This window comes from Rutidosis leptorrhynchoides, chromosome 4, assembly GCF_046630445.1.
Source record: "Rutidosis leptorrhynchoides isolate AG116_Rl617_1_P2 chromosome 4, CSIRO_AGI_Rlap_v1, whole genome shotgun sequence".
Taxonomy (NCBI): domain Eukaryota; kingdom Viridiplantae; phylum Streptophyta; class Magnoliopsida; order Asterales; family Asteraceae; genus Rutidosis; species Rutidosis leptorrhynchoides.
Window position 1 is genome coordinate 269,032,743 of NC_092336.1, and position 26,651 is coordinate 269,059,393.

General features: G+C 34.7%; 2 protein-coding genes across 2 annotated transcripts; both read left to right on the plus strand.

Annotated features, from left to right (window-relative positions):
• The first annotated feature begins 466 nt into the window (after positions 1-466).
• On the plus strand, positions 467-5,836 carry LOC139843542 (OBERON-like protein). Its single transcript, XM_071833645.1, has 3 exons — positions 467-663; positions 1,413-2,511; positions 5,015-5,836. The coding sequence occupies exons 2-3, from the start codon at positions 1,443-1,445 to the stop codon at positions 5,644-5,646; spliced, it is 1,701 nt and encodes a 566-aa protein (XP_071689746.1). The 5' UTR covers positions 467-663; positions 1,413-1,442; the 3' UTR covers positions 5,647-5,836.
• Positions 5,837-7,882: 2,046 nt separating this feature from the next.
• Positions 7,883-13,246, plus strand: LOC139843543 (protein NAR1-like). The gene is made up of 11 exons (XM_071833646.1): positions 7,883-8,209; positions 9,278-9,360; positions 9,446-9,599; positions 9,806-9,989; positions 10,477-10,603; positions 10,678-10,831; positions 11,156-11,205; positions 11,290-11,461; positions 11,586-11,712; positions 11,836-11,927; positions 12,676-13,246. Exons 1-11 carry the CDS (start codon positions 8,090-8,092, stop codon positions 12,826-12,828), a joined length of 1,416 nt encoding a protein of 471 aa, XP_071689747.1. The 5' UTR covers positions 7,883-8,089; the 3' UTR covers positions 12,829-13,246.
• Positions 13,247-26,651: the final 13,405 nt, after the last annotated feature.

Consider the following 26,651-nt stretch of genomic DNA (forward strand, 5'->3'; position numbering starts at 1 on the left):
TTTGTATGTTTCTTTTGGTTGTATATGCATCGCCTTCATTTGTATTATGTTTGTGAGTTCTTTTTAATAAGTTGTATTGTTATACTCGAGTTCGGTGGTTTGCGTTGAGATTGTATGTTTTAGGAGTTTTCACTTTTCATTTTTTTTGACGAAGCTTTCTTTTGGTTACAAAAGTTTATTGTTTTTTCTTGGAAAAAAAAATGCATTTCCAAATGTAATTGAAGTTATACACGCTGTGGTTATCGATCTTAAATCAAAATCATTCTCAGCTACTTTTTTCTGGGTGTATTATGTCTCCATATCATAATCTAGGGGGATTATTGTAAAATAAAGGGATAGAATCGTAGCTTAGCTGTGGTCCAAAAAAGTCAAACAACGCTGAATAAATAATGTTAAAATATCAGGCCGCCGAGGCTGATGACCGGCTGAACCGGTCAACACATAAAAACACACTGGTTCAACGACTCCAAGGACCGGTTTCATTCTATAGTACAACTCATCAAAATCAAAATCAAAATCAAAATTAGGGTTTACTTGTTCTATTCAAATTAAATATTACAAGAGGAAAAATCTAATATTCACGCGTTTCTCTCTCCCTTCGTTGACTTGATTTTGAACTCCATTTGTTTAATTTCTCATCAAATCGAAGAAATTTGTTTCCTGGTGAGTATAATGACTGTATTCTAATTTTTGCATCTCGAGTTTAATTAGTTTGAATTTGACCTAAATGATTAGACTTACATTGCGTTTCGTTACGTAGTAATTTGCTCTGATTTGATCACCTATTTGTGAACTATCCTTAATTAGGGTTTTGTTTTTGATTATAGAATCTCGGGCTATTTAATTCCATCATTCAATTTGCATGTAATTGAAATTGAAGTTGCTTTTTGAGCTTGAAATTAAAGTGATTTTGTTAAAATTGTTATTTTGTTGTGATCATTGTATGGTTTTGTAGACGTTATTTTATGAAATTTGGGGGTTTCTTTATGGAGCTAGATTTTGACTGCTTACTGTTGCTTGATTTCCATCCTTACTTTTAAAGCAGCTGTTAGACTTATCTGAGCTTGTTAACTGATTATTCTGCCATTCTTATTTTCTTGTTTTAAACCACAAATGATAAGTAAATGAATGCACTTTTAATGTACTAGATTTCACTGATTTCTCCCACTCAATTGGGTGGTTTTGGACTTTTTGTAAATTTGGTGTTTTTATGAGGAAATAAGTGGTTGAAGATCATTGTTGTTCTTGTCAATTTGACTACTATTCAGGAAATTTTCGATTAACATAGAATGTTTCTTGTACTGTACAAACATTGTATATGCATTATCGTGATATTCTGATGAGTTTTGTGGTTATTACTGATCTTCACTATCATGATAGATATATGATAATCAATTAATTGGCTCTTGTAGGTATTAGTTCAGCTATCAACTTAAACAAATATGTTGCCGCCACGTCAGCAACCACGGTCCGGTGTCCTGCATACTTCTTTATCCCTTGTTCCAGCAGATGGATCCAATTCTGAGCAGATAAGAGACTCACCAACAGAAAGTGCTAGTTCGCGTGAAACCTGGCCAACAAGTGATGCTTTAATGCTGTCTAAGCAGCTAGAGAGAGAAAAGGCAAAAGAACGTCAAAACGGGTCCGCTGACCATTCGGTAATTCGCCATATATCGAACTCGGATAGAATGACTCTGAGAGACATTTCTAAAGAGAGAGTTGATGTAATTGCAGACCGAATGCATCATCTTCCTGATGAGTTTTTAGATAAGTTAAAAAACGATCTTCGTGGTCTTATTGAAGGAATGGGTGGTCATCAACATAGAGAAGAATTTGTTTTTCTGCAAAAAATGGTTTTAAGTAGAACCGATTTGACTGAAAAAAGTCTTGTAATGGCGCATCGTGGACAGCTAGAAATATTAGTCGCTATCAAGACTGGAATTTTAGCATTTTTACATCCAACTGTTAGTTTATCGCACGCTTCTTTGATTGAGATCTTTTTATACAAAAGGTGCAGAAACATAGCATGTGGTAACCAAATTCCAGCCGAAAATTGTACATGTGAAATTTGCTCAAAAAGGAACGGTTTTTGTAGCCTCTGCATGTGTGTGATTTGTAGCAAGTTCGATTTTGAAGTGAATACTTGCAGATGGATTGGGTGTGATTTGTGTTCTCACTGGACACACACAGATTGTGCGATACACAATGCACAGATTGGGATGGGGCCCGCTGTAAATGGAGGGACTACAGGAGAGATGCTTTTTAGGTGTCGAGCGTGTATGAGGACGTCAGAGTTATTTGGTTGGGTCAAAGATGTGTTTCACCATTGTGCACCGTTGTGGGACCGGGAAGGTTTAGTTAGAGAACTTGAATATGTGAGTAGAATTTTTCAAAGATGTGAGGAACCGAGAGGAAGGAAACTTTACTGGAAGTGTGGAGAACTTGCGGAAAAGTTGAAAAGTGGGATAGCTGAACCTGTGGCTTCCAAAGCTATATTGTCCTTTTTTCAAGGTAATTGATAGTCATGCAGTATATATCACTAGATAGCCCAGTGGTTGTGGGGCCCTGAGCTCCTTGCAAGAGGTCTCTGGTTCGAATCCCGTCTAGGACGAATATTTAGTGGTGGCCACTGGCCAGGGATTGGTTGGAAACAGCCAGGGATGGGTTGGAAACAACCAGAGAGTAATCCTGCTGGGCTACATACATCAGAGTATGGGGTCGGATTACTCGCTTTTACCTTTCCCGGGTAGCCCGAACAGGGAAATCCTTTTACCTTTTACCTTTGCAGTATATATTATACTCCCTCCGTCCCAAACCAAGTGTCTCATTTGACTATTGAAAGTCTTTCTTCCTCAACATTGACTTACAATATTTTTGTTGTTAAATATTATTTGATGAAATTTATGTGAATGGACTCGATTTTAAACATGTTTTCATTGATATAAGTTTCACTCATCAAGTTTTATACAACACAAGCAAAAATATTGAAAGTCAAAGATGAAAAAGAAATACTTTAAAAGTTAAATGGGAAAGTTATTTCCCGATGGAGGGAGTAGATTTTTTTTCTTAATACTACATAGTAAAACTGCTTAAATAGTAGTGAAGCACCTTCTAATAGTTATATCTATACTGTCAATTACATATTCTTAATTCTACCGCTGATTTGCTTTCGTTCTGTTAGACTTATGCTCATTGTGTATTAGATTAGATGTGATTATGTGATATTAAGTTTTCCGGATCGGATAATTAGGTAAAAATAAAGAAGAGCGAAAGTTCGTAAAGTTTGCTTGATAACTTGTATTGAAGTGATACAAAGTTTTCATGCATTGTCCTTTGTATGAAAGGAGGAGACATGTTGATGTGAACTGGAAATGTAAATCTCTCGAATTAGGTTGAAACAATGGGTAAATGGGTAGTTTTAGAATATCTTTAATTACGTAAAAAATGAGTGATTTTCTGAAATGCACATTAGATTGAAATGAGGGGTAAATAGTAGGGGTGTAAACGAGCCGAGCTCGAGCTTGGTAGTGTTCGAGCTCGGCTCGTTTGATCTTCATAAAGCTCGAGCTCGGCTCGACTCGAGCTTTAATTTTTCAGCTCGAGCTCGGCTCGTGATATATGTTAAAAGCTCAAGCTCGGCTCGTTATAAGCTCGTTTATTTTTAAAAACTTAAACGCATTTTAGCTCGATTTAAGCCCGACTCGTTACGTAAATATTGAGCTCGTCAATTTACTTGAGTAAGCTCGTTAAAGGGTATGGAGTTTAGATTTCAAGTTTAATTAGCCACAAACATGATTCACCTGGTTTGCATTCATAAAAATTCAAACACAAGATTTTTTACATTCTTTGAAGGCATATCCATTATAAGTATAATCTGTATGAATTTAAAGTTTACAATATACAGTAACATATATAGATACATATACATATGAGTATTACGTCATCAATAACACTAAAGACTGCATATGCATATCGTCTCGAACTGCAAGATAATGTTTTATACTGGAGATGATTATAAACTTTCCATGACGAACTCACCCAAACTGTATGCTTCTGTATGTCATTGTGCAGAAATAAGGATGATATAATAATAATAACAACAATAACTATAACTATAGTAGATATTACAACTTATAAATATACAACTCTAAAAGTGAAGCTATGAACATCATGCATATACATGAAGTGGTTGACGGATTTTTATGGATTAAGTGATTTCTTGATGTAATTTGAAATTCGGATTTTGAGACTGCGGAAGGAACGAGTGCATAGAAAAAACAGATTTTAGCATTAAAGATGCAAAGGGAGACGAAGAAGGGGTAAATAAAAATTGAGAAGTTGAAAAGATGAGAGCTCCAGTAGTCATGTTGGGAAAAGAAATTGGGGTGTTATCCTTATTGGGTTTGGGGTCTCGAGATGGCCGCATCGGGTAAACAAAAGTTTCATATATTGTGATATTATTTATATTTTAAATTAGAATTAATACGTAACAAATTATTTATATTTATAATATTTATAATTAATTAATTATATATATAAATGTATGTAAAAGCTCGTATAGGCTCGCGAGCTTAAACGAGCTCGACATTTGAGGCTCGAGCTCAAGCTTGTTTGTTAGACGAGCCCTAAGTTAGGCTCGAGCTCGAACTCGAGCTCGAGCTCGAACTCGAGCTCGAGCTTGTTTAGGCTCGGCTCGAATCGAGTTTTTAACGAGCCGAGCTCGAGTAGCTCGGCTCATTTACAGCTCTAGTAAATAGGTAATTTTAATATATCTTCAGTTATGTGACAAAGGGAGAGATTTTTGTAACATGGAAGTATAAGTACCTCAAATTAGGTTAGGATGAGGGGTAGTAAGTTGGTAGTTTTAGTTAATCCTTGCAGCTAATCAGTAGCAGAATCTCTCTTTATCCAAAGAGCATGAAACCCTGATTATTGTGACTTCAAGTAAATTAATAATAAGATGATCAGCATCAAAATACTAGATGCTATAAGCTTCTTTTGATATCTTGTGCAGAGTTTGACATGGACCCCACAAAGCTTCAAGAAAACGGGGATGGTCAACTAATGGCCCCACAAGAAGCATGCAACCGAATTGCAGACGTGGTACAAGAAGCAATTAAAAAAATGGAAATGGTGGAAGAAGAAAAAGTACGTGCGACAAAGAAAGCACGTTTAGCTTTCGAGGCATGCGATCAAGAACTTAAAGACAAAGCTCGAGAAGTTGCAGCACTTAAAATGGAAAGACAAAAGAAGAAACAACAAGTCGATGAACTCGAAGGCATTGTAAGGCTTAAACAGGCTGAAGCCGAAATGTTTGACTTAAAGGCGAGTGAGGCTAGACGTGAAGCCGAGCGATTGCAGAGAATCGCACTTGCTAAAGCTGAGAAATCGGAAGAAGATTATGCAAGTAGGTATTTAAAACAGCGATTACATGAGGCCGAAGCTGAAAAACAGTATTTAGTTGAGAAAATGAAGTTACAAGAGAGTTCATCACGGCCGTTACAAAGCAGCGTTGGTGCTAGTGAACAGCCTTCACAGATTATGATGTATAATAAGATCCAAGATCTGTTGAAGAACATGTATACTGCACCACCCTCGAAAGGAGATGGTCAATCGAGTGATATTCGTTCACTTGGTTCAGTTTGAGTATGTTCGGTGGTTTGTAAGCATGGCTAGGTTGTTTTTATGTGCGCATTTCGTGTTTGTAATTTTAATATGTTTATCATTCACACCTAAAACAATGGCTGTAATAACTTTATGCAATTATGCATGTATTAAACTGTTGTGATTAATTGTGACACAGAACTGATGCCATTAGCCTTGGTGCTTTCTGGGATATATATCAAACTGATCTGTCACCCTGAAGATGTTTACCTATGGTGGTCGGTGGTCCTAACTTGAAGTCTTTTGTGAGGATCAGTGTTGTAAAAACCCGATTACTCGTCGATTAATCCCCGATTAATCATTTTTAAGAGCAATTCGTTCCGATTTCCAAAAATCCATTTAATTAAACGGTCAACGTCAATTGATGGATCAAAATCGAATTTGGTATTCAAAGTCAGTCAAAGTAAAAAATGGTTAACATTTTAACATGAATTTAAACTATAATTTTATAGTTTTGAAGCAAAATGAACAATTTTAGACAATTATGTTAAAAATTGTCTTTATATTTATGGTTTTTTCTATAGTTACACATAAAATTTTTAATATTTTATATTTAAATGTATACAGTACAATCCGATTAATCTCCGATTAATCCACGGATTACCGATTAATCCTTTCAAAGTCCCCACCGATTAATCCACGAATAGCGAATTTTGCAACCTTGGTGAGGATATTGGGATAATGCGAGGACATCAATATATATATGACCCCTTCATCTTGATGACTTAAGTTGGTTGACATCAATATAAGTGTAGCAGCCCAATAAAAATACACTTGTAAATTACTTTTACTTACGTAGTATAATTTATAAAATAGTTTCTTGCTTTTCAAAAAAAAAAAAAAAAAAAAAAAAATTTACTTTGAGTACCTGAGGAAGTTTCTGTTTGTAATAATTTAATATTCTAAACAATACTGTAAATCATGAGTGTATGAGCAGTTATGTCAATAAGAAAAAGAAAGAAAGATAAATCCGTTTAAGAAAAAGAAAGAAAGATAAATCCGTTTTATTAAAAAAACCGCTTTAATTAGTTGATTTTAATCAAAAGTTACTCCCTCGAGTATAGCCCTAAAGATTATCATGAGTAGTTTACTACATTTATGTAAGCGTATCATGTAACAACTAACAACCCGTCCCATAATAATGTGAGATAAAAATGATGGTGGCATATCAATGATAATATTCAAACATCATAGTAATGTATGTTTTAATGATGATCACAAGCTTTAGTATGTATATGAATAAGTAAACACGCAAGATCATAAACTTATGTTTCTCTAAAGAAACGATAACACACTTAACACATTTAATAACAAATCGTTTAGCCAAATCAGCTTAAAGAAGCTTAACAAAGAGCCAACACCAAGGTGAACCAAATCAACTAAGAGGCACAGCTTAACGAAGAGCCAACACTAAGTCGAATGCGGGTACAACACGCTTAAGGTACTCGTAAAGCTAAATTTATGGATGAAGATGTAGCCGAGACATCTTGTCCTAACACGAAAACACGACGTTTACGAATAGATCGTTTTGCTGTCGAGCAACGTTTTTAGAATGACTATTTTTCGAGACACCATCATTTTCGGAGGATTAAGTTGTTGTTTCTACGTATTTGTGTAAATATATCAACTAACACTTTCTTATTTTCACTTTTATAAGCAACGTTCTTATTTTCACTTTTATGAGCAACGTTATGTTTCAACGAGCCAACTAGTTTTAATATTTATCAAAAGTACTTCTTCGTACGTCAATAAGACCCATTAACTTATCAACAAGTAATGAGAACCCGTCAGCAGTGGCGAGTTTACTTGTAACCGTGTGAGGTCACGGACACCGCTAGTTTAAAACTTTTTAGTAAAAAATACTCTTTAAATTTTGTAGGACACCACTAAATTTAACTGCAGGATTCCATATATTTTTCGGATCGATAGTTTTTCTCTTAAATTCTATAGAACACCCTTAAATTTAACTACTCGGTTCCCATATGTTTTTTGAATTTTTAGTTTTTTAAAAATAAAGTACCACTAAAATAGCATTACTGGAAAAAAAAAAAAATTCGATACCCCCATTGAATTACAATCCTGGAATCGCCACCCACAGTTGGATATGAATTCGAGTTTGAGATGAGGTGTTTTTTTTATCGGGATTACCTACTCGGCCCATATCAGGCTCGTTCATAACTTCATATTCCTACTTTCCATTTAGGTTAATGACGTAATCATTCTTCCACCGCCGTACACAGTCAAACCCCGCGGAATCCTATCCTATTTGTTTATGATATTTTCCCAATTTCTAACTCTAAAAATCAAAACTTAACCTAACAACGTTTCGTTTCAGTATCAATCAATCAATCAATATACACACACGATCAAATCAACGCACAATTTTGACACTCAATCAATCAATTACTAACTGAATTCTAAAATCATGTCTGACAAATTTTCGGCTACACTTCGAATCGGAGACCTTAATGATTTCATCGCACCATCACAAGGCTGTGTTGTTTCTATGAAATCAGGTTCCGACAGGCTCGTCGATAAACCAAAGGTAGTAATAGTATTCTAATTTCTAAGCCCTATGTGCTTAAATATCTTATTTTTAGCTTATTAAATTATATACTTTTCTTTTATTATCATCCTTTTATATGCTGTAGTAGTTCTGTTATGCTTGATGGCAATAAATAGTTGCTTCTAACCCTAGTTTATTACAGATTACTATATCTATATTGATCGTTGTTGATTTTAGCCAATTTTCCAGCTTACCACAAAACATGGAACATGTTCCTAGTATGTTTCGCCTTAGAAATCAATACTGATTATAGAATGTTTATAAGAAGATTGTCTACATTTGTGAACTTTAGAGCAAGATGATGTTTTAATCGCGTTAAGAATTTGTATATTTATAGGAATTCATGTCGATGCAAGAACAAATATGAATGTTCTAATTTCAGTTTAGTTTTACTCCTCCTGTCCCATATAATTGTTCTCACAGTTAAATAAAGGGATACCGAGTCACAAGTTGTAACACGAGTTAACGACTCCGGTCTTTATTATGAGTGATATTCTTAAGAACAGTTTTGTTCGTGCCAGTTAGTTTGAGATAAATAATTTTGTGTTTCTACAGAAACAGCTAAGCTTTATAGACGCAAACCTATTATACTTTGACAAGAATTATGTTACAATTTTGACGCCATTTTTTTTTACTTTTTATTTTTACAAGTATTATGCTCTAAAATACGAAGCTTACCGGTAGGAATATGTAGGAAACTTGTAACTATTTATTAGTAATAGAGGTGCTATCACTTCAGGGCTTTAGTCCATTCAAGAATTTGTTCGTGATCGAACAACGGCTATTTGAAGCAGGTGTCAAAAACAGCACCTGCTATAAATATGCGTGTATGCGTCACTGATAGAAGAAATCCTTTTTTTATATAGGTGGTCTAAATTTAAATTTGAACTGTACAGCTCATTGATCATTAAGACAGTAGCAAGACTCTGTCTAAAGCAAGATGATCTTAAAAAACTTGATTATGATTGAATTTTTTATTATAGCTTAATGCTGAATTGAGTATAATCTCTATATCTGCAAATTACCTGACCAAGTTTTCTTGAGCAGAAGGCGACAAAAGCAACACCTGCAATTCAAACGTTTGAAACAGATCCAGTAAAAATCTCACTCAAGGATTGCTTAGCATGCAGGTACCCCTTTTTATGTATTCACACATGTGCTATTTGTGTTTATATTCTTATAATTGTTATAATTATAAATTATAATCATATGCAGTGGATGCATAACTTCTGCTGAGACTGTTATGCTAGAGAAGCAAAGCTTGGATGAATTTCTTTTGAATTTAAATAATGGAAAAACTGTTATTGTCTCTCTTTCACCACAATCTAGGGCTTCCATTGCTGTGCATTACGGTCTTTCTCCAGTTCAGGTAAGTTACTATTAAATATGAATCATGTTGAGGATAGTAGTTGTGTAATTAGATAGCTTTCTTAGACGAGCATAAAGCTTATTCATATAATTGTTTCTATAGATGGACATATTTTCTTACAGTTATCCTACAATGTGATGTGAATCTTTATGGAAATCGATTATCAAGTTTGTACTTTTGTTAAATTAAGTAAATGCGAGTTTCAGGTTTTCAGGAAACTAACGACATTGTTCAAGTCTTTGGGAGTTAATGCCGTATATGATACCAGCTGTAGTAGAGACTTGTCTCTTATTGAATCTTGTAATGAATTCATATCACGTTATAAACAAAGTCGGTCAGATGAGAAGGACTCTCCATCATATCTTCCCATGATATCATCTGCATGTCCGGGTATGCTTAACTTAGTATAGAATACCTGTTTGGCTGTGGTTTTTATTTTGTTGAGATTTAGGGGGCCCGTCCGTTTTCTTTTTTTTTTCATTTTAAGTTCAATTGTCTGAATGAATATTGCATATGGTATAAGATGTCTGTTAGGAATAAGTGATTGATAAATAATTATTGTTTGTTTTATGTGCTGTTTGAATAATTGAAATTACTTACCAAATTAACCCTTTTTGTGGGGTAGTTAAAAGAGCAGTTACTAATTAATTTTAAAAATTATGACCTAAATGTAAAATTCGCATTTATTTAAATTTTATTCATTATGACACATCTTATTTTAAAAGTCAAAAACAAACATCCCTTAATGACTCTCTATATTAATTTCCATTCTATTAATCCCATCAAGTCAAAATCAAACATGGCCTTAATTGTTATTTATAACATGTATATATTACTATATTTTTTAAATTTGCTTACCTATAAATAATACTTTCAGGTTGGATATGTTATGCTGAAAAAACACTTGGTTCATATGTCTTGCCTTATATTTCCTCGGTGAAGAGCCCCCAACAATCGATGGGAGCTATCATCAAACATCATTTATGTCAAAAATCAGGCTTCCGGTGAGCATATTTGCCGATGATGCATATAATTTAGTTGCATGATTTATTGTTTTTTAATTTCATAAACTATACAGTCCAGGTGATGTATATCATGTGACTGTGATGCCCTGTTATGATAAAAAGCTTGAGGCTTCCAGGGATGATTTTGTTTTCCAAGACGAATCTGATCACATGACTACAGAGGTTGATTCTGTTCTGACAACTGGAGAGGTTTTAGATTTATTAAAGGTAATTAAAGAATTATTTGTGAGTTCAATATCTTTTGTTATGTTTTTGTACCTCCATTCATGAATGTAGCAAGGTTGAATCTTGCACGAAGTTGTAAGTAAAGTATTTGACTAGCCCTTTACCTTAAGAAAGGGAAGTATATAACTTTTTAAATGTCCGAAATTCACTTCACCAAAATAAAATAAATGAATATTTGCAATGATGATAATGGGCAAATAGGTCTTTCGATTGTCTTTCTGATTAAGTAGATATCACAAATTTTCATGGGAACCTCCTTTTATAGGAATCAATGCTCATTAACTCTACTATGCGTTGGTTGTGCAGTTAAAAGCAGTTGATTTCAGAGAATTGGATGAGTCACCTCTTGATAAATTGTAAGCGAAACAACAAAAAACTTATCTGAATTTTATTCTTTTGAAGAAAAAAATAAAATAATATACATGTTACCATTTTTGCAGAGTATCAAATGTTAGTGAAGAAGGGCATCTTTATGGGGTTAGGGGAAGTTCAGGTGGATATGCGGATACAATTTTCCGTTATGCTGCCAAGACTCTTTTTGGTCATGATATTAAAGGACCTCTCGACTTCAGGACCATTCGAAACTCTGATTTTCAGGAAGTTACTTTAGAAGTAAGTTGATGTTGTTTCACAAGCTAGATAATATAATTGTTTATTTTTAAATAACATGTCAATAGATTTTTAGAATGTTAGTTATGAAATTTAATTAATTATAAATGGCAAATTTGATTTGCAGGTAGAAGGTAAAACCGTATTGAAGTTTGCGCTATGTTATGGTTTCAGAAACTTGCAAAATGTAGTGAGGAAACTTAAAATTGGGAAATCTGACTACCACTATTTAGAGATCATGGCTTGTCCTTCAGGTATCATCTGGAATCTAACTTATTTGAGTATTTAGCTTCCTTTAGGTTGATACTGAATTTTCAAGACTGTTTAGGCATGTGTTCTTACGCCTTTTTTTGTTTTTTTTTTTTTTAAATGTAAAGGGTGCTTAAATGGAGGAGGCCAACTCAAGCCAAAACCAGGGCAATCTGGCAAAGAACTAATTCAAGCCTTAGAGTCGGCCTATATGGAAAATGTAAGTACTAAAAAGGGTTAAAGCTATCAATAGGTCGTATACTTCCATTTTTGTTCCGATTTAGGCTATATACAAAAAATAAAAATAAAAAATAAAAAGAATAACTAATATAGGTTATGAGCTTGTTGTTTATGTGTCATTATCAACATATATAAAGTTTTGACATGATAAATAAGGAATATTTAGCAAAGAAATAATTACGACGTTGGTCCCTAACGTCTGTCTCTGATTTCACATTTACCACTTATGTTTTTCTTCGACTCTGTTGGTCACTCAAGTATCATAAATTACGCGGTTGGTCCCTCACCTTAACGGCCGTTAAGAAATTGAAGTGTTGACGGGCTTTTTAACGTTCGTTAGCCTCAGGGACTGCACATGCAAAGTGATCAAACTACAGGAACTGTTCATGTAATTTTTTCAGTTCAAAAAATGACACATAATCAGGTTTACCGTTTAGCAGGTAACCAGTCACATTTTGTTTACATCAACACACATTTTTAAAGTTTATGACCTACAATGATATTTTTTAGGGTATATAGCCTACATTGAAACAAAATTGAAAGTATATTATTCACCATTTGTAGCTTAAATGCTATCCATTTCGTAGTATTTGTGGTGAACCATAATATAAATAAATATAATCTTGATTCTTGAGCATAAGTTTTGTGTGGTTTAGTTTACGAAAGCTTGAATGCTACCACCTTTATAACTAAAAAATTGTAAAATTTAATAAGTTAATTGTTGTCAGGTATTGGTAGCTGATCCTTTTGAAAACTCAATTGTAAGAAACTTATATGACGAGTGGCTTGAACATCCTGGTTCCGAGAAAGCTAAGAAACACGTACACACTGAATACCACCCGGTTACAAAAAGTATTACATCTCAGCTTCATAACTGGTGAGACATGAATCTTATGTTTTTGTCTCTGGACATCTGCTGCTGCTACTGGTGCGCTCCTTCTCACCAACATTCGTTATCGCCTCATGCACATCCACCAGTGCTTTCTTAACCGACATTGCACTCAGTTCTTCAACATCAATTATGGTGGGTCACAATTATGATCATTGCAGTTGATCCATTGCGTACTTTGTAACGCAAGAGATACTAATGGGGATAACGAAAGATGGGTGTCTTTTATAATCTTTTTATTTATTTGAAATGATTTTGGTACATGATAGATACAGCTATACAAGTCCAAACTATTGAGATAAGAAGTGTACGTTTTATATGCACATGAGGTGATTTTCTACTCTCTTAAAGAGTTTTGTCTTATCTCTCGTTTTGTTCGATTATTATTGTTAATCAATGTTCTACTCGTTTATCAGGCTTATGTGTTAATCTGTAAAGTTGTATTAAACATTAAATTTGTTCCATAGACTAGTAACATACTTTAATCACCATAGGGACTATAATAAATACTATAAAATATAAAACATTAAAATTAACTCCGTCACATCACTAGGCCTATCAGTTCGGGCTGTGAATCTTGAATAACGCGGCTACATACTCTGAATAAGGAAATAGGGACTTCAATTCAAGCTTCAGCTAACTTAAGTCTCCTTTCCCAACTACTACTATCCATTCTGCCTCAAATCCAACCTGACTGTACTGACGAATAAAAAATGTTCGTCCTAATCACCCATTAAAGATGAATGACGAATAAAAAATGTCCGTCCTAATCACCCATTAAAGATGAAGAAGAGCCATTTTATTGATAACATTATCATTTCTTTTGCTTTTGATTGGTTGTCTTTGTGATATTGCAAGTCTACGATCAATTGGACCATGTGGTCTCGCAACCGCTGCCCTCTTTGTAATTTTCTTCTCCTCCCTAGCTAGCGTTCATATATATATATATATATATATATATATATATATATATATATATATATAGGGGCATGATCAATGGTGAAGTAACCAATCGGGGGGAAGTAATTTTTTTTTTTTTGTTTTTTGAAAAACTTTGTTCACGAACATTATAGATTGGATGAAAATAAGAACATTTAGAAAAGACACTTCGTGATGAATGTTATTATTTTGGCGGGAAAACGGTCGACAAAAATAACATTCAAGATAATATTGTTCGTGAAGAATGTTAACGTTTTTTTTCCATGTTTTGTGAAGTAAAATTTAGCCCTATTTAGAGTTTAGGGTTTAGGGTTTGGTGTTTTGGGTTTATTCCATAAACCTAAAACACCAAACCCTAAACCCTAAACCCTAAACTCTAAACTGTTCGTGTTAAAAACTCAATCTAAATCCTAAATCTAAACCCTAAATCTAATCCCTAAATTTCTAAACCCTAATATCTAAACCCTATAAACCTTAATATCTAAACCCTAATATCTAAAACCTCAACATACGCTCGAAAAACACGATAATTGTTATATATTACTTCTTCGAGCGTTTTCCCGTCAAAATAATAACATTCATCACGAAGTGTCTTTTCTAAATGTTCTTATTTTCATCCAATCTATAATGTTCGTGAACAAAGTTTTTTCAAAAAACGAAGAAAAAAAAAATTTCGCTTCCCCCCGATTGGTTATATATATATATATATATATATATATATATATATATATATATATATATATATATATATATATATATATATAGTGGTAGGATCAAGAGGGAAGTAACCATTCGGGGGGAAGCGGGGAGAAGCAAAAACTTTTTTTTTTTTTCGTTTTTTGAAAAAACTTTGTTCAAGAACATTATAGATGAGATGAAAATATGAACATTTAGTAGAGACACTTTGTGATAAATGTTTTTATTTTGGCGGGAAAACGCTCGAAGAAGTAATATATAACAATTATCGTGTTTTTCGAGCGTATTTTGAGGTTTTAGCTATTGGTGTTTAGATATTAGGGTTTAGATATTAGGGTTTATAGGGTTTAGATATTAGGGTTTAGAAATTTAGGGTTTAGGGTTTAGATTTAGGGTTTAGATTTAAGATTTAGATTGAGTTTTTAACACGAACGGTTTAGAGTTTAGGGTTTAGGGTTTAGGGTTTGGTGTTTTGGGTTTATGGAATAAACCCAAAACACCAAACCCTAAACCCTAAACTCTAAATCGGGCAAAATTTTACTTCACAAAACATGAAAAAAAAACGTTCATATTCTTCACGAACAATATTATCTTGAATGTTATTTTTGTTGATCGTTTTCCCGCCTAAATAATAACATTCATCACGAAGTGTCTCTTCTAAATGTTCATATTTTCTTGTGATCTTGATGCCGGAAAAAAAAAAATTTCAAAAAAAACGAAAAAAATTTTTTTTGCTTCCCCCCGCTTCCCCTCGATTGGTTACTTCCCCATTGATCCTGCCCATATATATATATATATATATATATATATATATATATATATATATATATATATATATATATATATATAGGGATCAAATAGAGGGATCAAATGAGAACTTTTTTGTGTGAGAACCCTGAGAACTAAAAAATACACTGAAATTCGAGCAAAAATGAGAAATTCGAGCAAAAAACTCCATATTCGAGCAAAAAATAGGACACGGACGAGCAAAAAACATGATAGTCGAGCAAAAATGGAGAAAAGCGAACAAAAAAAAACAAGGACGAACAAAAATTTGATATTCGAACAAAAATTGTGATATTCGAACAAAAATGTGTTCTACATTTTTGAAATTCGAACGCAAAAATGTAGAACACATAGGTAGTCGAACAAAAATTTTGATATTCGAACAAAAATGTATTCTACATTTTTTTTCGAAAAATAAATTTTTTTTTTTGCTCGACTATGAAATTTTTGTTCGTCCGTATTTTGTATTTTTGCTCGAATTCCCCTTTTTTTGCTCGCCCGTGTCCCTTTTTGCTCGAATTTTAGTGTATTTTAAGTGTTTTTGGAGTTCCTAGAGTTCTCACACTAAAAAAGTTCTCACTGGATTATCTCCATATATATATATATATATATATATATATATATATATATATATATATATATATATATATATATATATATATATATATATATATATATATATATATATATATATATATAGGGGGAAGTAACCAATCGGGGGAAGTGGGAGAAAGCAATTTTTTTCTTCGTTTTTTGAAAAAACCTTGTTCACGAACATTATAGATTGGATGAAAATATGAACATTTAATAAAGACACTTTGTGATAAATGTTTTTATTTTGGCGGAAAAGAATTAATATATAACAATTATCGTGTTTTTGAGGTTTTAGATATTAGAGTTTAGATATTAGGGTTTAGAAATTTAGGGTTTAGGGTTTAGATTTAGGGTTTATATTGAGTTTTTAACACGAACGGTTTAGAGTTTAGAGTTTAGAGTTTAGGGTTTAGGGTTTAGGGTTTAGTGTTTTGGGTTTAGGGACTAAACCCAAAACACTAAACCCTAAACCCTAAACACTAAATCGGGCTAAATTTTGACAAAAAGTATTTCACAAAACATAAAAAAAAAACGTTAACATTGTTCACGATCAATATTATCTTGAATGTTATTTTTGTCGATCGTTTTTCCGCATAAATAATAACATTCATTATGAAGTGTCTTTTTTAAATGTTCATATTTTTGTATGATCTTGATGCCTGAAAAAAATTTCAAAAAAACGAAATTTTTTTTTCTTTCCCCCGATTAGTTACTTCCCCATTGATCTTGCCCATATATATATATATATATATATATATATATATATATATATATATATATATATATATATATATATATTGTAGTTAGAAAAAAAAAAATTAATGTTACAAGTGTTCATTTGAAATTGCACAAAGTTTTAGAAAATTCTACTAATAAATTCACTCATCTCTCCATTATAATCTCTTTTGAATATGTAAAATATAAAATGAACACTTAAAATGAGACATCTTAAAATAGTATGAACACTTAGAGTAAGTATTAATTTACCAATTTAACCAACCAAACCAAAAACTGACGACATGTATTGAATTTTAAAGTTAACTACTAATTTGGCTCGGTTACGGTTATCCAAACATAGCCGACCAAAATTAACTGAGCAACTCATTTATACAATATTTTCAGTTGTTCATCAATATATAGTCACAGATATAGTTATGACTTATGTACACTTAAATAAACTTATGTTTATGTCATATATATTACTCCATCCGTCTCAATTTAATAGTCTCCAAACAAAAAACATATTGTTTAAGAAAAAATGACTTTCACATGTATTTGTTTTGTCTACTTTTCAGTTTTACCCCCTAACTTTTTACCTACATTTTTGCCTTACTTAAATAAAATAAGGTATAAAAGTACTTTAACCAATTATTCATAACTATTTATGGAAGTTGACTATTAATTTGGGACGGACCAAAAAGGAAAGATGAACTATTAATATGGGACGGAGGACGCGCTTAGTTTTAGGGGGAGCTAAACCTTTTGCTTCAACAAAAGAGGGAGAATAATGTATGGTAAGTGATGTTAACACTTGTGTGTTTATGGTATAACATAGGTAATCACTTACATGTTTGTCATCATCGAAATGGGGGAGATTGTTGGCTGATAATCCAATGATAATATTTGAATATTGCTAATCTTTGTTTTAATGATGATAAACATTGCTAAGAGTGATTACACGTGGAATTAAGTAAACACGCAAGTTCATAAACGTACTTCTTCTCTAGCAAACAACCAATACACATAACTAGTCAAAACCATTGATGAAGTCCTTTTTTAATCTCTACAGTTTATACGGTATGATTGTATATAGGCCGTAGTTGTAGAAGACATTTTGATTATCAGCATTATCGAGAATAAAGGTTTACGGTATGACTGTTTTAACTCAAATTGATCAAAATGCTATTTCGAGTCACCTAGTCAAAACTGATAATTTTATGTGATTCAAAAATATTCTAAAAAGGTTTCTAAGTCTCTCAATGATTAAGTTATCACAATCTGTCGCTTAGTACAACAGAGCTTAATTCATATCTATATAATTATTTTAAGTGTACGTGATATACAGATGACAGTTGAAACCTTTGACATTAAAATCAACTCAGACACTAAGACATATAGTTATCAAGTCCCATTAGGAGATGCCCCTCCCTTATACATGCGTCGGGATATTAAGTATATGTTATGCTCAATTCTACTTAAATACTTGTCAAGGAATACAACTACATTTCATTGTTTGTTGAATACTTGATGTGCTACCAAAGGTGAGTTTACAACCCCTTTTTCTCTATTCATTTTTGGGTGAGAATACACGCGTTTTCGAAAACTGTTTTACAGCATGACACGATTATTTAAATGAAATCTTGTATTGCATGAGTTACAGGCTAAAAATCCCTTAGCTCGATTATCTTAAATTACTTATGTAAGTACGAATTATATGAACATATTTGTTAGGCGATGACAGCCCTACTCTACGATGTAACTGTGGTGCATATTACTTCATTTAACGTACACCTTGTCAGTGTATGCATATGAAAGGGTAAACAAATATTGCATGGGAAACCATGTTTTAGGTTAAGCTTCATAAATTGAGTGTTCATAATGCAAACTCTTGAAAATATTTTATGATTTAAATATTATGGTCAAACATCTTGTTTATACTTATGACAAACAAACCTGTGAATTCATCAACTTTATGTTGACCGTTAGCATGTTTATTCTCAGATACTTAGATGATTGCTTCCGCTGTTTGCTAGAGATTGCATGCTTGAATAGCTGGAGTTCAACTTTTATTTCAAACATTGTTATTCTCATTTTACATTTACTACATATGTTTTACAAGTGTAAATCATTGTCTTTGAATTACTTACTTATATTGGAAACTTTCATGCTTTTGGAAACTTTTGGAAAATAAATGCAAAAATGTTGGAAAACGTCTCATGTAGAGGGCATAACTATTGCGATTGTGGCGGGTCATTACAAAATGCTTTTAACATACGAGTGGAACGGAAAATTTAACGATGACTCTTTTATTTAAACACTCCTATCCCTTCATATGTCTTTTTATAAAGATGGGATTATTAAAAATACCTTAAGACCGTTTTTTAGTAAAACCTGTGTGTTTTAAGCCTAACATAATCTAAGAAGTTGTGGTAGCTTCAACGGCAAGTCTGACTACGATTGAGTCAGCCAAACCAATCACAACATGTCATATTTACTTAAGATCATTTGATTTAGACTTAACTTTGTTTATCAAAGTGTGACGGTCGTTCATTAATCGTCACATTGTTATAATTGGTATTTTGCAGATTAAACACAAAAATAAAATAATGTTCGAAACTTTAACCGAATGTTTCTAAGAAAGCAATATCTTTATTATTGTTATCTTATTAATGTTGCTATCAAAACCAAAATCCCCCTAATTATTAATCTTTAAACATAAAAATCGATTGCTTCTCTTAAAGAAATCAACCAAAAATATTAGAAGTTGCGAAGTTTCTTACGCTAACAAATTCCTGCCTCTCTTGGGACGATACGGGCTTACCAATCACCATACTACACCGACCAGATTTTACGATCTGTAGTCGTGCTGTAGTGATTGATAAAAAGGTTTTATAAATTTAAAAGCAATGATCTGCACACAGACGCGCACACGTCAATGACCATCACTGCTTTCATCTTCTTCTGGCTCAGTCATACTCACTTCACTTTCTTCTGCTACCTCTTCTTCAGCAAAACAATTATGAGCTAAAAAAGCTTTCTTTCCTTTACTTTTGGACGTAGCAACAAGAGCATATTCATCATTTTTGGAAGATTTTGAAGTACTTGGAGCAGACTTAAAATTCTCTTTAAGACTTAACTCTAACTTAGCTTCTGCCCTTTCATGGTTCCATAAGGTTCGATACTGATACGGCCGAAACGAACGGTTTTATTTGTGCGGTGTCGTCGGGCCGCAGCACGCCATAATCAACCATCAAGGGGGTGGTACTGTTTTAAATTTATATTTAGCAGGGCCTAAATCGTACTATTCTTTAGCATGAGTAAGGGAAGTATGACCTAGAGTCGTATTTTTGAGATATCAGTAGAATCGAACATATATTTAAGCCTAAGATAGTTATGAAGGAGTAGTGGTTACTTAATTTTGGGATTTTCTAATGTATAAGACAGATAAAGTAAATGCGATAAAATTCGTAATTTAGATGAGGTTAAAATGAGTGCATACTATGATTTCATCAGTTATTCCGCCGAGATTATGGAATGCTGGCTCATGAATAGGCAGAGGCCTTGTATTCATTACACTAGTCCTAAACGCCCCTGTCATAAGACATGTCACTGGGTACTGCGTTAGGCTTGAAGATTCTGAACAGACAGCAACGTCCCTTACCCCCGACGCCCGTGCAGCCTGACTACATGCATACATGTTCAGACGGCTCATCCAATTTAGCGACTCGGTTGGTTGACGTATTAACATTCCACAATGGTCTAAACTTTCTTAAGCATAATAGCATACATGGTTTACCATATCCGAGAGACGTGATGTGTTTCAATGCTTTCGTTAATGATTGGTTTTAAAAGATAGTTAGGCCCTTAAAAAGAGTTCAACCATAAAGAACACCATGGCCAAGTCAAGCTGACTTCCATGAACACGTTCGGTTATCCTAACGGTCCAATCCTTTATGTGTCTAAACAAACAGTTCCTTAATTAACTAAGAATCCCTCAAGCGGGGTGCAATGCTTGAGACCGCGTTATGGTGCAGTGTACTAATCAACACTGACCGGGTTCCATGGCCTTATTTAGCAGAGGTACAACTTACAACAAACGCTGTGCTTCAGCATGCACGTACGAAGTTTATATGCTTGGTGACTACACTAGCATGGTCTGGGACCGACAATGTACTAAGGGTCTAGTCAGATGTTTCACTACGAAAGAGTCCTCAGTCGGAATCCAAAGCTTGATAGACTTACTACAACCGGTATGCCTCAGTCGATCTTACATTGTATCCGATAGACTTCTCTTACCAAGGGGTGACACAGATAGTGTACTCTGAATCAGGGTTCGCGACTTCCCAATAACAGAGCCAATAACTACGTTATATTAGTTGGAAAAGCGATTGAGTTTAAAGCATAATCGGAAAGTATTTCAACAGCATACACAAACCATAACATTATTTCGGCATTATAACTGCTTACAGCATAGAGTACACTAAAGATAACTACTCGCTAATCATGACAACAATATCATAGAACATAATGATAGAAGACATTATATAAAGATAAGGGATAGAAGTACCAGTAGAATAAACGAGTTCCGAATACAAAAGTGACAACTTCAAGACTCCAGACCGCTCCTAATACAATCTTCGGCGTTCTTCTCCGGGTACTAGGTTTCCCGCACGGAGTCGAAGGCCTTGAGAGTATGACTAATATTGTATAAGAGAGAGAAAGAAGTGAATTGAAGTGTGTGTTGGAATGAATGACAAAGACCCTTTAAATAAGCACAAAATTTACCTACAAACGGCTGGCAGGCTGTTTGGCAGGCCGTTTGGCAAGCTGTTTGCAGGGCCCGTTTGCTAAGGCAAGCCGTTTAACGAGGCCGTTTGATCTGGGCGTTTGGCAGGCCATTTACCATACTGGCAGGCCATTTGTCAGCCCGTTTGGTAAGCCGTTTGGCTTGCTGATTCCCCGGATCGTAACTTGATTTCTTGTCTTTCACCGTTTTCGCTCTAGAATCTTCGTTTTAGCTCCGATTCTCTTGATTCTTTTTGCACCTTCTTCGTAATTACTTGTTCTTCAATTCTAACTGACGAAGTGGGTATTTTGCCAAAAAGTTTGAATCTTTCTTATTTTTGGGCCTTAATACCGGGGTGAAAATGTGACTTTTTAGCCGATATCAAATATCCCACACTTAGACTTTGCTTGTCCTCAAGCAAACTCTCATTTCCTTAAGAATCTTTTCGGAGTTTCTTTTCTAATAGTCTAAGCGGTTTGCTTTTATTATAAGAGCAAAAAGATAAGGTGAGTCATCTATGTTATGATTGAAACTATCTCTGAAAGCATGCGAGGAGGTTACATGACATAGGCTAGCTTTCACGAGTCACTCAAATCACAAAAGTGTTTAGAGTTCCCTATAGATCTAAGAAATGAATTCACTCATAGCCTGTCATGCTGCACCCATCGTCATAGGCTTGATAAAGACTCAAATCCTTGCTGCTAATGCGAGAACGGTAGTAATATTAGCTTCTAGGTCATTTGTTAATGATGGAAAAGGAATTTTGGAGTGGTAGTGAAGTTGTTTTTGAAGGGTGGGAAAAAAATGCAGTCTTTATACAGACTTTTATTTGGATAGATAGGAGTACTGAAGTGTTTGAGAAGCACTTTTGAACTTTTCTTCATTTGATAATCATTTTCGGTCAAGTTTTCTTCGGCATTTCTTTTATTAACTTCTACTCCTTTTTTCAGAACTTTGAAATTTTTTTTTTTTTTTTGGAGATTTCATCTCGAGAAACTTTTTGCCGGTAAACTTTTTCAAGACCTTTGCCATAATACTTGAGAGGTTCATAACATCGGGTTTTCGGAAGGAATCTCATTTTCTGGATTTTTTGAGTAATAGTAAAGATGATGTGGGTGTGGTGGTGGAGTAGAAGTAGTGGAGGTGCGAAAGGCTTATTTTTGGCAAATGACTAGCTCTTCTGATTATTACCAAATAACGTTTCACTGCTCAGAAATGTAGATCTAAAGCAAGTTCTGATTCTGAGTACAGACATCGACACTCTCAACGAAAAAGAGTAAAGCATTAAAAATGAATGATGATCTTATCTGGGGTGCCTCACCATAATCAATTTAGGTCGATAATGCCTTAGTCATGCAATGCTCTATTAGAGATTTGGTTCAACCTAACAAGATTTTCACCCAACTTAAGGCTTACTTTTATTGACAAAGGTTTTAGGTTTTCAAAAATACTTTTTCGAAAAGGCTTTCTTTTGCAAAATTTTTTAAAATTTGGCTTAAGGACTTGGAATCTTCGTAATGGGTTATTTTAATACAGCATAAAAAGATTATACCAACATCCCACACTTAGACGAACATTGTCCTCAATGTTCCTAGTGTATCCCACACTTAGGAGTTTTAGTTGAAGATTTAGGAGTATTTGTCTAGTGTTTTAATTAGGTTGGAATCCCACACTTAGTGGTAATCTAGGATGTGGCATAGTTTGAATCTTGAGCTAGTAGCGAAAAGAAAGAAATACCCCTAGCAGATGCGACTGGTTTTCAATCCTTGCGTCTTTTATTGATCGGCTCATTTGTCATCCTTTATTCTTCTACTCTACTTTATTGCACGGGTTGCCTCCCGAGAAGCGCTTTTGTTTAAGGTCGTTGGCTCGACCGTAGTGACGCTTTAAAAAGAAAATATTCCTCGCTGATGGTTGTAATCTTGGTCTTCTCGAGGGAATGTGAGTCTTGGTGGGTAAATCCTGAGAAAGTTTCGGACCAATAGTGGTAGAAGGTCCGGTACTTCTCTTGAAGATCTTCTGAAAGATAAGTAGTGCGCAGTTTCGACTCTTGATAAGTCTTGAAGTCCGATGAGAATGTAATCCACGGCTCTGCTGGTTGACCCATGAATATCAATCATAGAAGCAGTGCTGGTGGTGATTGTTTCTCTGATGGGATGCTCATTTCGGAGGTCTTCAAAAAATGTTAGAAACTGTATCTTCAGAATTTTGAAGTCTTCAGAATGGTGATCTCCACAGTAAGAGTCTGTAGCTTTGCACAGATTTGTTAAAAGACGAAGCTGAAAAGAAGTGAACAGCAATCCTGACCCGAGCATTAATGTCACCGTCTTTGAGTATATCTCCCGACATCCAGCTTTAAATGTGAAACTAGGATCTGTGGATTCGTGGAAGATACGTAATATCTGCTTCGTAACATAGGTAGCAATGTTGACTCGATCTGGTTCAAGTTGAGAGAACGGATTGTTTCGCCTTACTTCCTCTATAACAACGTCTCGTAACTCTTTGATAATCAGATCAGCATGGTGATCAATTGTTACGTAAATCACTAGCCTGTCTGGTGTGCTTTCGAAATTATCTCTTTCTAAGAGAGCAAAAAATCTGTGAATATCCTCGATCATTTGCAAATCAGAGTGATAAGTCGGGCGTCCAGTGGAAAGATCCATGTACTTCCGGATGAGAGTCAGTAGTGCTCGTTGGTTTGCTGAGAACGGAAGTGCAGATCCGGCTAAGGCGTTATAAACCTTAGAGTAAATGATTTTATGATTTCGACAGAATCTTGTCTCAAGAATAGTGCGAACCACTGAATTGTGCTCTCGTTGCGTTTCTTCTTGGTAGATATGACCGTGAAGAGAATTGATAAAGTCTTGAATGCGTTCTTCTAGGATTTCAACATCATTGTCTTCTCTTTGGAGATAGAGGTTGTGTTCTTCTTGGATAGCCATAATTCGTTCCGTTAAGCGTAGCGTAAAATCAATTGTTGATATACGGATGGCTTCGAGAATATCTTCAAATTCATCAGTATCATTGATGAAGGTTATCATGTCTGCGTGTGTGGATATGACTGGAATCTGATCTGAAGAAGAGTCCGACTCCCCTTGATCTGGCTCGGTTGGAGAGTGTGAGTTATTCAGAAAGTCTTCATGTTGCTCTTCCTCGTCATCATCGGTATATTGTTCTTCTGAGGATGCGTCTGATGGACGGGTTTCTTCAGTATACTGATTCTCCACTTTGATACTTGCAGGATCAATTTCTATATCCTTAACCTCAGCCTTGTCAGTCTTCTTCTTGAAGCGAATGATTAAACTGTGATCTTCCGTCTCAAGCCTCATTAATTCTTCATGATGCTTAATGCTCAGAGCGAGTATTGTCGCAGTTTCTTTTACGTCTTCCATTTCCTCTTCCTCTTCAGATTCCTCCTCTTCCTCTATTTCTTTGCTGGGATCCTCTTCTTCCATTTCTGGGTCGTCTACAGGCTGTGATTCGACACCCATCTCAATATCATCGGCTGGTGGTGAAGACTCGTCATTGGAAGTGATTCGTCTGGTGTAAATAGCAAACATCTCTTCCTGTCCAGAAAGATCGGTTGGTCGGTCAATTTTGAAGGTAACTCTCTCCCCATGTGATCGTAAGATCAAGGTTTGATTGTACACATCAATGACAATCCTTGCTGTATTCATGAAAGTTCTTCCTAACACTACTGGTGTGTGTAGGTGTTCCTTGATATCCATTACTACGAAATCCGTAGGATACAAGAATTTGTCGACTTTCACCAAGACGTTATGCCCTTAGGATATCGAATTGTGTAATCGGCAAGTTGGATTGTCATTTTAGTTGGTGACAAGTCTCCTAACTCTAATCTCTTGTAGAGAGAGTAGGGGATTAGGTTGATACATGCTCCTAAATCTGCTAGCGCATGAATGGTTCTAGATTGGTAAATTGAACACGGGAAAATGAATCAGCTCGTATCTCCTAGCTTTGGTGGTAGAGAGTTTCTGAGTAATGCAGAGCATTCTTCACTCAGTGGAATTTTGTTAGAATCTGGTATCCTTTCCTTTGTAGAGAGAAGCCTTCGAATGTATCTCTTCTGGTTGGGGACTTTGGACATAGTGTCCAGGAATCTTCCATCAAGTTTGAAGGAATCAAGCTTGGATGGTTCTTCTTGTAGCCTTCCAGGATAGGGTACACGAACTGGAGTTTCAGGGGTCAGCTTATGAGTATATGTTGATTTGTTCTTGAGCCTAGCTGACCTTCTCCGTAGTTCTTCCTCTGGGATTACAGAATCCATTTGCTTTGCTTCTTCTATGTGGGGATTTTGGATAGTATTACTTGGTAACCTTCCCTACGGTCGGGTTTCAAGGCGTTGTGATAACTGTCCGAGCTGCGTCTCTAGACTTTTGAGCAGAGCCAATTGATTTCTCATTAGTATCTCCGTCTGATCTTGTCTGGCTGCAGTTCTCTGATTTAGCTGTTGTTGTCCTTGAATGAACTGAGTCAACTGATCATCAGCTCCGAAAGTGGGGTTAGTTGCTTTTGTAATCTAGGTGGTAGGGGAATTTTCCTCTACTGGTGAACCAGTGAGTGGAAGTGGTTGATCGTAGGTCAATTGAGATTGTTGAACTGGATAAGGTGGATAGCGATAGCGAAAAGGTTGATTGCTTCGTTGAAATTGATTAACCCTAGGTTGTTGATTGAATCCGGGATTTGGTGGACGAGCTGGGTGTAACATCCCGCCTTTTTCCGTTTACTTTCCGTTAATTAATTTGAAGTTCGTTATTTAATTATAACATCTCTCGTTTACTCTACATATTTAAGGTAATTCGTTTGGTTAATTCACGCACCCGTATTTAAACTCGAGGGACCAAAGTTGTCAAGTGGGCAAAGTCTTGACTAGGTCAACTAGTCAACCATGGCCTCCCCACCATTCATTCACCACCTCCTCTTTTGTGATACTTCAACTTTTTCTCTCAAACACCAAATCAAAGAATCATCATCCATTTTGAATCTAGCAAGCGTTCTTCAAAACAAATTACATATTTGGAATCCTTGCAACTTCCTCTTCGAATCCATACCAACTTCATCTCGTTTGGGTAACTTTCTAAAAACACCAATTTTCTTGTTCTTGATCTTTAAAACTTAAAAGTGTGTTAATTAGTGTCTATGGCTCAAGTCTAACATGATTATGTGATTTATTTGCTTGTTCTTGCTGTTTTGATGTAACTAGCTTAAACTTGAAAAATGACTTGATTAATCTTGAGTTTGGTTGATCATATGTTGTTAGATGTTAAAAGTGCATG

Excerpts from the sequence above, each read along its gene's own strand:
- LOC139843542 (XM_071833645.1), top strand. The coding sequence starts at position 1,443 with ATGTTGCCGCCACGTCAGCAACCACGGTCCGGTGTCCTGCATACTTCT. Across the intron at positions 2,512-5,014 it reads TATATTGTCCTTTTTTCAAG|AGTTTGACATGGACCCCACA; the intron begins GTAATTGATAGT and ends TATCTTGTGCAG.
- LOC139843543 (XM_071833646.1), top strand. The coding sequence starts at position 8,090 with ATGTCTGACAAATTTTCGGCTACACTTCGAATCGGAGACCTTAATGAT. Across the intron at positions 10,832-11,155 it reads AGGTTTTAGATTTATTAAAG|TTAAAAGCAGTTGATTTCAG; the intron begins GTAATTAAAGAA and ends TTGGTTGTGCAG. Across the intron at positions 11,462-11,585 it reads TTCAGGAAGTTACTTTAGAA|GTAGAAGGTAAAACCGTATT; the intron begins GTAAGTTGATGT and ends TTTGATTTGCAG.